The following is a 13,834-nucleotide window of genomic DNA, read 5'->3' as shown; positions in this document are numbered from 1 at the left end:
TATTACATGTGCGGGTGCTGACAAAGTTATTGGACCAATCTCCACAGCAAAACAAATAACTTTTGAGTCATGGGCCCCTCTCTTTATCTTGCATTACCCAGCCCAAACTGCTAACAATCCGTTTACTCCATTTGGATCAAATGTTCTGTGAATTTGTATTGTATTTCCTAGACTGCAGATTTGAACAATTCTTAAAAATAATTACATCACACGTACTACCAAAATATTTTGTTTCTCTTTATTTATTCATATATTTATTTTATTAAGCAGTGGTGGCATTTGCAGATCTTGTAGTAGCAATGCAGTTTCTATCACTAGCACATTCTGTGTAGTGTGCCGATAACTCTACTGCTTCCTTTCATGTACCCATTATACTGTGGGATGGGGGTGGGGCAGCAATGAATCCCATATTGATGTGGTGCTGCAAAAGGCAGTAATGCCAACATCACTGGATATAGGTAGACTACTGCCCCCATATGTGTGCCAGGAAGTTCTAGTAAGGCATATTTAGACTATAATTTAGGCTTTTATAAGTAGCCCTCACCCTTGGTGCAGGCCATATTATATTACATGAAGTAAGTTTGGAATATACCCGTATTTTTAAGCAATTGGGAAATTACTTATCACAAAAGGTACAATTCTATTGTATAAATGGTATATAAGTCCCCAGTATTAATTAATGGTGATAATTCTGATAATTTACACTTGCTTAATGATATTCATAAATAAGATCAACATTCTACAAAATATATCAAACAAAAACATTTGTAACTGGTTATACATATTCTACATCTTAGAGTATATTTTGTATTAAAAAAAATGAAACACATTTAAAATTCTTTTAACTTGGTTGGTTTTCATTACAAAGATAGCTGTAGTTACATACATATTTCAGTAGGCATCTTTCAGTAAGAAACTTTATATTCCCAAAAATTGTTAATTTTTAAAAAAAATATATATATCAATTAAATTTGATTTATCTGTTGTTGTCCATAATCACCAAAGAACTAACAACTTCTTGCAAGAGCTAAAGAAAAATTTAATTTATGTATGCATTCAAACCATTTGGCCAAAAACAAACTGGTCAAACAGAAATGTCTAAAAGAATTTTATGAATGTAAATTTATGAGCACTCATTCCCCCCCCCCCCCCCCAAAAACGTCAATTTTTGGTTTGTTCATTTTGGAGAAAATTTCTATACTTACTTGCTCCTTTGAAAACAGTACATTATCTGGAATTCAGTCAATAAGCCTTTGTTTTATTGCATTAATTTTCAGAAATATGACTCCCTGTAACAATTTCAATTAAATTCCTGTTTACACAACTCATAGTGTCAAAAATATGATGGTAGAAAGGGATTTAAACTGGGGGGGTGTCGGGAGGGAGGGGTGGCAGAGGGGGAACCAACTCTGAGGGGTACTGGGACATGAGCCCAAAAAATCTCATTTATGACTAGGGCATGGTTCACAGCCTACTTCTCATTTCAACACAATAAATTCACATGGTAATTGTGACTTTGGCTGGTATGAGATAAGGAACACAGCTTTCATAGATACCCATAAAATCGCTATTTTTTCTAGGCGTAACCCAAGGGCTAACCAGCTTGAACTTGTAATGTTCACTTAGGAGAAAGAGCACTTGTTAATAATAAAACAATGGAGAAAGGATGGGAACTTTTCATTAATAAAAGATTCTTTCAATTCATGAAGGAGAAAAAATATTTCAGTTTTTTTTCCCTCAAAAGTGGGTGAAGGCACTGACCCCTGTACCCAGCCCCCCACCCCCCTGGGAGGGTATAAAAACGACTGAATTTGCTGTATCCATGATTATTAACAGATTTAATTCACTCCCAAAACAAAGAGTGTTTAAGCAGATTTGACTCTTTCTGTGATGTAGTGAAGACATTGGCTGGAGGGCCTCACAGTCAAGCGATCAAGCATGCCAAGTTTCTGTCCAGGAACCCACTTTAAATGCAGCTTTTGAAAAAGCTTGACCAGAACAACTCTCGCTTCAATCTGAAAATTAAGTAAACACAGAAAAAAAAATTTATCTATAAATTTCTGTCTCATACATGAAGCAGAAAACAAGGAAACTTGGCTTTTATTGAAGGATATTCCTGTGGCAGGCAATGTTATGGTTACATGGAAAATGAAAAATATTCCACATTGTTAATTAAAAACTTCATGTACATAATTATGTTTTTTCCTAAAGTGAGATACAGTTGATTTAATCTAACATATTTTTACTGGTTAATGCCTCCATTCTTCCAGGAAGCAAATCAAAGTGGGTGGTCTGTGATGTCACCACGGTAGCCCCCTACCCATTGCCAAAAAAAAAAAAAAAACTAAACCTGTAAAAAATTGTACATAGATAATCTTGTCTCTCAAGGCAACTTGAGATTGCAAATCAAATCAATAGTCATGAGCCAAATTGGTCCGTTGACCTCCTTGAAGATTATAAACATTATTAGGTTCACAGCACTTAATAATATTAATCCTACGTCTGCCATCTTCAATCAGCTGGTTAGCAGAACGATGAGACCATTTGGTTAAGTTGTCAATCCAACGCATATGCCGACGGCCTGGTTTGCGTTTGCAGCCGTACGGTTAGAAGATTGCAGCTTAGTAATAATATGCATCATAAACTGTCTTGAAGATGCAGTTGGATTTCCTATTCAGAGAGCTATAAGCCTCTGAATAAAATTTGTATGGTACTCATTTATACAAAATTTATTAAATTTATGCCATGCAACCTAATGGTGACATATTAACTGGTGTTTGAACACACAGGTTTTCCCCCAAATAAAGTTTTGACTTAGTACATATTGCAAAAATTGGCAAGAAATGTAAAGTTTATTCATGGCTCACAGATAAAGGCAACCCAAATCATTGAATAGTTTCACAGCCATGAAATGTATCATGTTGCAATCAGTGATGAATAAGGAGACATCCAGGTACCTTAACGTTTCATTTTTCTTGGCTTGGGTTTGTATCTCAAACAAAATACTTGTTTCTGGATGAAGTTGTTTTAAATATCCACACTCCTCCCCCACCCATATGGTATAGAGTAAGTAATGTCAACATAGGAGGGGAGGTGGGATATCAACATCAAGATTATTTCCAAGGATGTCCTGGGCAAAAAACTGTCACCTTATACGTTATACACCCAACAAAAACATGCTCTCTTGAGTTATCTGTGTTGAAATAACATTAAAAGATTGCCAGAAATTGTGAATTCTGAACAGATAGTAGGATTTGAAGGAGGAAGGAAGTTCAAAATTACATACCAAGGCAAACTGCTGACCAATGCAGGATCTTGCCCCCATGGAAAATGGAAAGTAAGCATAAAGTGGGCTGTGGGGTGGGAAAAAAAATAGTTTTAACATTTTTAAAATGTGAGTTGTTAGTAGGAAACGTGGATGCTACTGTATGAATGTTACACAATACAGAAAGAAAAACAATCAACAACACTCACTGAGCACATTCACTGTCAGGCATAGGCAAAGACACTGAGTTATTGGAGGGGGAGGGGGGACAACAACTCTGCGTTCTTCTTTGATGCACATTTTGAAAATGTGAATTGTTACTAGGAAACGTGGATGTGACTGAATGTAAAATAAGACAGAAAGAGTAACGGGGGGGGGGGTGGGGGTGGAAGGGGGTTGGAGAGCGATGAACCCACTAAAAGGCCTAACATGCAAGTTAGATATTTCCCAGTAAGTAAAGAAATTTTTTCATCACCTGTCTTCATTTCTTTGAAACCTCTCTGGGTCAAAGGTCAATGGATCTTTAAAGAATTGCTCTTGTCTGCTCATTACAAATGCTGGCAGCTGTTAAAAGTAAAAGGAGTAAAGAAAAAGGAATAAAACAGATTGAAAGGTGAAAAACCTTATTCATATAAATGACAGAAGAGTAACTCAGTTGTTTTTGTTCACCTTAAAGACGTCTTGTAAACAGTTTGAATTGAATTGGGTTAAAAATTGAATACAATTTACAAAAATTAATTAGATTTAATGTGATATACTTAGAATAATATTATCTGATACTTTTATCTTCCACAAATAGTTAAAACTCTCCAAACCCTAATATGTAGTGAGCCACTGAAGTTCCAGTTGTTTCGTTAAGTTATCAATACTCTCATCCATGGTTTTGCCCCAAACTATATTTTCAACTTACTCACCTTACAAATTCCAACTCGCTTACTCAGATCTAGCAGTGCTATTCTCCTATAAAAGCCACCAAAAATTAAAACTAAGACGTACGGCGTCTTAAAAACTCATTTTTTCACGTGCTACCCTCATCGGACCTTGTAATTTTTTTACCCTTTGGTGTATCTTTAAGTTTTTGGTCTACTATGCTGGATTTTTGTACTCATTTTGTTTCTTGAAAAGTGCATTGAGACAACGGGTATAATGCGCTCTATAAATAAGTTTTATTATTATCAATTATCAACATGCAAATTTTGCATAATGTCTGAGTGAAGATGTAGTGCTCCCTATAAATGGAGGGGAAAAAAAGACAATTTTGTTCACAAATATATATATTTGTCACAATTCTGAGGTTCTGGGAAAACAACAGTCTAAAAGTTTTGAATTCTTCCTAGTTGCTTAAATACATGTGATTAATAATAATGAGATGAAAACATGTCAGGCAAAGAAATGTTGAGAATTCAATTCAAATTTATTAATTGCTTGCTCATGAACTTTCATTTGTATCTTAGTTTGATAGATTGTAAGGCTTGTTTTGGGCAATAATCGGTAGAATTGACTATAAACTAAATGCAAATATCTGCTTTAAAGTAGTTTTAACATTAACCGGAGAAACCCCCCCGAGGCATTGTTTTTTTCATCAGAAATTATATAAGGTTCAAATCGACTGAATCGTCAGTAGAAGACAAAGAGTTGTGCGTATTGTCTTGTCTATGTTTGTTTGGACATGGCATATGTCAGTTTGGTGGATGCCAAGAATCTTTAGGGACATCAAGTTCCCCCTGCAAAGTTCCCCTTCCCCTAGCCCTACTCCCCCAGTCATTTGGAAACCCTACTTACAAGCACCATAGTCCCAGCAGGTATTCTGTGACCTGCGCACAGCAGCTCCTCTGGAGTTGTACGGGCTGTTCCAATAACAGGTGGACAAAGGCGAAGTGTTTCTTTGAAAACCTGGCGACAAAAGTGAGAATTAAACAAGCTTTTTACAGTGACTACCAGGAATAAGAAAAGGAAAAGTGCATCCAATAGCATTTGAGGTAGTCTCAGCCTTTTCAAGCTTTAATCTTTCCTTTCTGAATAGTTCCTAGAGTCAGTCTATTTTTATACTAGAAAAATTTACCTTTCCAACATGTCGTATTTTAACTGTAAGTTCACTTGCCATTTTATGTTGTAACCATTTTACCACCATTTTGCATTGAAGATTTTAATATATTTTATATATATATATATATATATATATATATATATATATATATATATATTTAGTCCAGCTTAGTCCAGGATTCAAATGTAGCTATGTTATTTCATTGGAGCATACTTTTACCAAGACATTAGACCAACAGATGAAGAAGGCATGCATTGGAGATCCATTCTGCTTACAGCGTAATACGAGACTGCTTGAAATGACTAGTGAGAAGCCAACCGAAATATCCTAACATAATCTAACTATGCAAATCATGTACTGAACATTCATAATCAAAATCATAGCATGGAATACATTCATTTTTTTTATAATCATGGCATGTTATCACGTAACTTACTACAGCATGAGACTCATTGTTATAGTACTTACCAGCATCATGTACTCTAGTTTTGCAATGTCTTCATAGAGTAAATCCTGCTTATCACCAATGACAGTTTCAATTTCCTCTAAAACCCTGTAAAAGCAAAATATCATGCAGCAGTTTGCATAGTTTCAAGTTTATTGAGTGTCACAATTGTCTATAAGAAATTGCTGCAATAGAGATGTTGAATTTATGTGCCAAGCAAACAAACAAACACACACACACATCCATATATACATATATATATATATATATATATATATATATATATTTTTAATATATAAATAAATATATATATATATATTTATATATAATTGAAATCATAGTGAGTTGGAAAATCTAGAACATTGAAGAAACTTCCAGCCTCCACCGGGATTCGAACTCGGACCTCCCGCTTTATATGCGGACACGCTAACCACTAGGCTATGGACGCTGATTGTATGTCCATAATCCATATCTATGAGTGTTTGTGTGTTAATTTTTGTCCATGGCCTTGTTGGTTGGGTTGTCTGTCTACAAAGCGAATCCTGATTGAGGCTGGAAGTTTTTTCACTGTTCTGGATTTTCCGAATCATTACAATTCAAATATTTGTATATATGCATAGACACAGCTACAGTAACAACCATGCTATTACACTTAACCTTACTTTTCCAATACGTGAGGATTCTGACCGAGGCAAACTAAAGTAAAACTTAGCAGATTTCCAGTCGTTTCTTGTCCTACAAAAGAAAAAAAATCAATTAGGAAACTATTAAATACAGAATGACATCAGGAAGAGATATTGTACTAAAACATTAATATTTAATACACATGGATGCTTTCCAACTGTATTTACAAACAAGAAACTAACTTAAATCTTGAATATTATTTGAATTAAGAAACTAACTTAAATCTTGAATATTAAAAGTAGAAGCTAAACAGTAGAAGCTAAATTTTGGAAAAAAGAAACAAGTTTCTTCCAGAGCTCACTGACTAGGGGCTAAAAAATCTTCTCATCTAGTAGTACACTTAATGTGGCAAAATGTTAAATCTAACACTCACCCAAAGACTCAACTCAAGGCAACTTTTAAAAGTTAAAAAATTCTATCACAGACCAAAAATTTTCCATCTCACCTGCTCCAAAAAAAGTCACAAACTCATCGACCATTTCAACCATCTGAAAGCTTTCGTCCACCATGGCAGTTTTGATGATGTAACTCAAGATATCTTTGGGTAGTTTCTTTCCTTCCTGCTGGTCTTTCAGTCTCTGTCTTATCATCCTCTCTGCAGTATCTCGTAAAAGGTGAATCGCTTCTTTGGCTCTGGCTCTGTAATCTCTCGCTTCCTTGAATGGGCTGTACTAAGACCGGAAGAGAAATACTGACTGAGAGCCGCGTCTTTGTAGAATAGTCTTGCAAGATGGGGTATTTTAGACCCTCCTCCCCTCCCCTCTTCCTCTTCTCAGCAGAATGCTAATAGAACACATCAATGTTCAGATATTCATGTAACTTTAGAAACAGCTTATAATTGTTGTCAATATTCAAAACATTTTAATTATCTTTTAGAGTCAAGGTGGTATTCTTCAGTGCTCACCAATTTTTCAAACAAGACACCAAAACTTTACCTTTCTCTGTGCGTTTGACCCCAAAGTCAGTGGAGAAAGGTGGGTTTTTTCCGTCTACGACAACTTTCACCATCATCTCACCAGAAATGTTCTCCCAAATTGATAAAACCACACCAAAATGAGCCAATACCATTAAATTGGCCAGTTATCAAGTGTTTATTGCTACAAGTCAAAGAAATATATGCATTCCAAGAGTTAGGATGCCAACAGATACTGTTTTGAAACCATACCCCTATGATGATTGTGGATGAGCACCATGCTCACATCAAGCCTGCTCTATTCAATGAGTATTTACAGAGTTTAATGCAAGAGATGGCAATCTATGAAACTGCCAATCTCATCACTTCAATGATGGAAATAGATCTACATTAACCTTTGGCTCCAAAATCCTTAACATCCACATAAGTACCATTTCAAACAAATTCCCATCATTCTCTACATACCTTGTTGTTTAACGACTTTTTCCTACATGCTGACAAGCAGAAAATGGCTAAAATCAATTTTTAGATTTCTTGACCTTTAACCTTTGACCTATGATGCCATTACTCATGCAGGCATGCAATTGTTGCATCCATCACTGCTCCAGGGGACCGCCACTTAACAATTCCACCTGGTGGACGAGAGTGTACTGTACATAAGTAACCGACGACTTTATCAAATACTGAGAGAGTATATTTGTCCATCATCTCTGCATGGCAGTGTTGAACAAAGTTGTTTTGAAACCATAGAATGAACAGAATAAAACCCTTATTTCCCAACATGCGCAGCAATTTTGAATAAGCCGATACAATCTGGTTCCCGGTATGGTTTTGAACCAGGAATGTAGTGGTTGTGGTTGGGGAACACTCTAACAGCTACACCATACCTTCACGCGAATACAAAAAATCAGTGCATGCTAGGTTCACATACAGGTATAGGGTGAAAACGCTGAATTCCACTTACTTTCAAAAATATGTCGATGCTATTTCTACGAGCTGCTGTAAGAATAAAACTCACAGCGTCATTAAATTCAGACTTGTTCGTAATTAAATCTTCCTCCATGGAAAAGCCAGCCTACAAGGGAAGGAGAACAAAGAGAATGCAAATGTACACCAATGTTTCCAGGATTGGTTTATTGTCTCATTTAAGATTCAGTCATGTGCAGTTACCTTCGGATATTGTGTTAACAATTTGTTTGATCTTCCCAGTCAATCTCAGTTGACATTTTGACCTCCAAATACAAGAACAGGCTTTTTGTACTCAATATGGGCACCGACACACTAGGTATGAAATCAATTTCCAGTTTCCTTCTGAAGGTTATTGTACTCATAAAGTTTTCATATTTTGACCTCAGTTCCAAAAACTTAATGTTCTCACACTGAAGTAACAAGAGATCATCTTGTTGTACCCTTTTCTCCACCACTCCCCCCCCCCCTTTCTGCTCAAACCCCACCCATGAACTCCAGTCACCATTATGGAACATCACCTTATCTGTCCTTTTTGGTCTTACCTTGGCAATGACATCAAGGGTAACTCTCTCTATAGCATCTAGCATGCTGACCTCTGCTTTACCATCGTCAGCCTTTGTAGCGAGGAACTTGACCATTCGATCAGCGCTATCATTAAAAGTATCCATTAACTGCATCAGGTACCTGCGGGTTGAAAAGTGATCCGTCTATTGTGTTCATTAATGGCAGAAGAATAACCATGAACATTTTAAATCATTTGGTTAATAATGCATTTTGAACATATTCAAATGTAGCAGAAGTGCTTCAATAATGACTACATTGTGACAAATGAGCCCTTAAAATCAACCCCCTCTAGCCACCCCCCCATCCCCCCCCCCCAGTCCTCCACCTTGTCCTCCACAAAAGTAAAAACCATGTTACTTCCAAAGCCAAATGCTAGCAAACTATCTGGTGTAGCTCTGTGAGTGAATAAGAAACCAGAAGTACTCACTGACGATGAAATGCTGGATTGAGGACTCTCCTGTGCCGCGCCCATTTTTCATGATTGGTTTCACTTACGAGGTTATACCCTCCAAAACGCTCTCCGAATAATTCAACAAATACCACATAATTTTCAGGTGGTTTGAGGAATTTGTTGTCCATGAGAACCTTCTGTTAACGAGAGGATAAAACAAAAATAAATCTGATAAAATTGCGTTTAGACAAAGCTGCAGGTGATACATTTATGGTATACCTAAACAAGTGCTATCAGGGTGTTAAAAATTGCTTTACATCATATCGCTGTAAAATTTCCTGCATCCATAATAGACACCATTAACCACAAAATCCTTAGAATGTCACAGTTTTGGCAACTTGCTAACAAATGCCAGTGCTTCAAAAAACTTATGGGCTAAAATCACGTTCTCACAGGCTTTGACTGAATTACAACATACATCGGTTACTATATGGGCTTATGAGAGCAACATTGCTGATAAAAGCAGTAAAACAGGGCATATAAATGTAAGGTATGGAACTCATGTAGATTCTTTGAACTGGTGATTGTGATTCCGATCTTCTATGTGCTTCTCTCCTCAATGTCTACTAGCATCAAATGGCCAGTGCCTTTTTTTCTACTGACAAACATGCAAGTCCACTAGCTGGCATAAGTAGCAGGAATTTGAGGCTTGCATAGATGTGTACTATTAATTGAGGGTGGAAATATATATGTATTTGACAAGAATACAGTGACCAACATCATCTGGGTATTAATCTGAAAATGCATTAAATTAATGGACAAAACTAAAACAAGATTAAATGGAATGACATCAGGTAATTACACAGAACTGATATGTGAGGTTATTTGTGTACTGTCTCAGAAGGCACATAGGACGTGTGGCATTGCATGTATCTGTATTTCTGGCTTTCTTCAGGAGGAAACAAGTTTTATCTTCAACTTATATTTAAAACTTCTGCATCAATGACACAGTAGTTTAACTCTGATACAATTAGCACTGTAGCATTGCAGGTCTCTACAACCTCCAATAGAACACAAGAGTAAGATCCTCCTTAAAGAATGACGAGGACTTCCTCAAAAGCCCCCTGAATGATTTATGTCATTGTTTTGCGACATCCAGTATTTTCTATGTGAACTTACATGTATGTTTTGTTACTCACCCTCATGGCATTAGATCTCTTTGTTACTCAAATGATTTATTTAAAGAAACTATTGAACTTCATGAGAAGTTAAATGGAAATGAATTTGATGTACTACTGTACTTGATCACTGTCAGAAGACAAACCTTGACAATAACTGGATCAGCGACAGACACCATTGCAACATTAAAGAAATACATCACCACAACTGAACCATACTCTTGGTGTCTAGAAAGAATAACAGAAACATTATGAATTCATTACAACTACAGCATCACTGATGCAGTAGCTCAATACATGAACCATGCGATAACATTACATGTTACAAGTTACATGTTACACATAATATCTACAACCACCAAAAAACAACAATCATTGCAGGTTTAATAGTATCCACACCTTCTGAGTTGGAGGGTTCACCAACAATTTTAGGAAGGGCACCAATGATTTATGGAGGGGTACAATACATGTGCCGTGTAACTTCTGAAGTCTTTGTAAACATAATGGTGGCATACTGTAGATGGTGTGGGAGGGGCAGGAAGGGGGGGACACACAGTAGCCTGCAAGAGGGGCACAGCCCCACTCTGCCATGACATGGTTATGGGCCTGTTCCAATGTTAAAGCACTGCAAAAAGTTTTCACTTTTCTAGAGGTTCTGACCCGCTATTCCCCTACCTTATTTCAAGGTATTGATGAAGACTTGAAATGAAAAAATATTAATAGTCTAAGAGTGGTACAATTGTTTTCAGGGTGGCATTAAATTCCTCAGTAAATATTTGAGAATGGGTATAATTATTTTTTCATCTTCTAAAATGTTTGATAATGATGATATTTTACTAAACAGCAATCAAATGACACAGATTACAGAGCTTGCTGTAGAGAATTAACTTACAAATCAAACATAGCTTCCCCAAAGGTTGCTTCATCCCGCTGGATTTTCTGCAGAACGTTAAAATTTCCGAATAAAAACCTGAAAAGAAATGGAACATTACTTTCAATATCAGAATCTACTACAGCTGTATGAAACTTTAATGTATCTCTAAAGGTTAGATGCAGTTAGTTTCAAACTACACTTTTGAGCAGTTAGCAGGTAGTACTAGTAGTTGAAATTAAAAAGCCATAGACTAGGATCAAGGAACGACCAGAGTCAGACCCGACCCTCAGTGTTAAATCTGTAATGTAAACACAGCTGGGGGTTGACCCCGGGAACAACGGTGACCATTAATTAGCTCTCAATCTTGTCTGTTATACTGTACATTCATAACTTAATAACAATATAATAGATGCACACGGCATTGCCTATGGCTTTGCATATTTTCTTCTAGTATGCAACACACAACTTCCTGTTCGGTGATTGCATGCATGTGCTGGGTATGATAACACATGGGGTTTTATGTAAACCCCAGTACAGAAAGTTCAAAATCAATCAGTCTTGTTCTAATGTTGGACACATGGCACTGCATGGGTCTGATGTTTACCATGTAAAAGCAGCCTAAGATGCTCCCAAGCAAAGCTAGTAAACAAAGGATGTTAATATATATCATGTTGCCAAGGTAGCAGTAGGCCTACACACCAAAGAGCCACTGACACACTTGACTGAACATTTATGTAGCAGACTGTACAGTACGTACTAATGTGACAGTGACACCAAAAGCCTGGAAGCGATTGACTGATTTCTTTTAGCCAACAAGGTTGCATTTGCTGGGTACAGGCACTCTTGTACTGTAGCTGCACCCAATTGGGTTACGTACAGCATATAAGAAACAAGATCAACTTATGAAACTTACGAACTCCCAGGTGGTCCAGGAAGGTGTCTATACTTGTTGCGGAGCATCATGATTTTCACAGTATATGCCAACATAAGAGTGACCAATCCAATGATGACAAAGAGGATGGCCACTATCAAAATATATATGGCAAACATGGTGACATGTATAACACTTTGCCCCTATAACCATTGGGAATAGGAATCTGTCAAATGAAAGAAAAAGGAGGAAAATGTAAAGTAGAACTGCCAGTTTAGTGTATGATAAAGGGTTCAAAAGAAAATGCAAAAGGAGCATGGGTAACATCAATTAGTGAAATGAGTTAGCACTGTGCCAACATACAGTAAGTTCTCCCTTATGAATTAGTTTGTCTATCCATTACTAATTAGTGACATATACATGTATAATTAACACAGCCTAACGTTAGAAGAATAGAAAAAATGTTAATCCACATTGTGTTCACAAATCCATTGTACTATTTCATGATCTCAAACACTTATCAGTGGAATTTAAACAATAAACTAGGCAATGAAATGTTTTACTTCTGCATGACCATTTTCGCAATATGAATGTAAGTCTGCTGACAGTACTGATCAAATATAACCGAATTTAGCACTACACTGCATTGGCAAGGTTTGTGTCTGTACCCACAGGGCATAAACCAAGGGCGTAGGAACCTGGGGGCGCCAGCCCCCCCAGTGAAAATATGGGGGGCGGAAGTATCATTCCGCCCCCCCCACTCCGCGAGTCAGAAAACCCCATTTTCATTTCCAAATGAGAAAAAAATCTCATTTGGAGCACCAAATTGCATCTATAAGGCCAGGTGAAAATGCAAAATTATTTACAAAATGGATTGGGTGTTGAAGTGTGCTATATTGCACCAAATTGCATCTGAGGCCACCTGGAAATGCAAAAAAATTCCAAAGGGGGAGGGGGACACCCCCTCCCCTTAGACCCCTCCCCCAGGCCGGTCATCAGTCTTCAGCCCCCCCCCCCCCCCACTCAAAAGTACCTTCCTACGCCACTGGCATAAACACAGACCTGTGGCAGTAGCAGTGATCTCTAATATCATGATAGGCCAAGTACAATCTGTGACTAGTTACTGTAGGGTAGTCTGTAATTAAACTCACCTTTTGTGTACTAATTCAACGATCACGGATGCAAACGATACCACTGAGTGATGGTTTCGTTAATGGCTGTGGCGAAATTAACCACAGCTGGAAGGTACGAAGGTCATTTTCTATCTATCGGTGCATGAGGGGCAATTACTGTAAACATGCACAATCTGCATATTCTGAAGTTTGGACGTTGTGTCAACAACGATCAGCTGCAGCAAGTACAATAAATACTACTCCGTATCTACGCTACATAAAGGAAGCTCCTTGTTCATTTGAGGTTATCTTCATGCGAGTTAACTCATCATTTTGCATTCCAGAAAAGGCTTGAGATAATGGAGACGTCAAAGGCATAACCAATAAGAAGCCAATCATTGAACATCTTTAAAATATGCAGCTCAGTTCATTTTCAGTTTATTTTCTCCACATCACCTAAGCTGCAAACTGAGAATTGAATGTTACTCTAACACTACCGTAGTATGTGATATATCAGGTGG

General features: G+C 37.1%; 1 protein-coding gene across 1 annotated transcript; it reads right to left on the bottom strand.

Moving 5' to 3' along the window:
• Nucleotides 1-224: 224 nt before the first annotated feature.
• LOC139970650 (cholesterol 24-hydroxylase-like) lies at nucleotides 225-13,776 on the bottom strand. Its single transcript, XM_071976522.1, has 14 exons — nucleotides 13,353-13,776; nucleotides 12,244-12,427; nucleotides 11,349-11,426; nucleotides 10,603-10,684; nucleotides 9,315-9,475; nucleotides 8,866-9,007; nucleotides 8,319-8,429; nucleotides 6,887-7,112; nucleotides 6,420-6,492; nucleotides 5,781-5,865; nucleotides 5,048-5,158; nucleotides 3,741-3,829; nucleotides 3,287-3,353; nucleotides 225-2,015 (listed from the first exon to the last, which is right to left on the bottom strand). Exons 2-14 carry the CDS (start codon nucleotides 12,378-12,380, stop codon nucleotides 1,866-1,868), a joined length of 1,512 nt encoding a protein of 503 aa, XP_071832623.1. The 5' UTR covers nucleotides 12,381-12,427; nucleotides 13,353-13,776; the 3' UTR covers nucleotides 225-1,865.
• Between the last annotated feature and the right edge of the window lie 58 nt (nucleotides 13,777-13,834).

This window comes from Apostichopus japonicus, chromosome 8, assembly GCF_037975245.1.
Source record: "Apostichopus japonicus isolate 1M-3 chromosome 8, ASM3797524v1, whole genome shotgun sequence".
Taxonomy (NCBI): domain Eukaryota; kingdom Metazoa; phylum Echinodermata; class Holothuroidea; order Aspidochirotida; family Stichopodidae; genus Apostichopus; species Apostichopus japonicus.
This window is presented reverse-complemented; position numbering and strand designations above follow the sequence as displayed.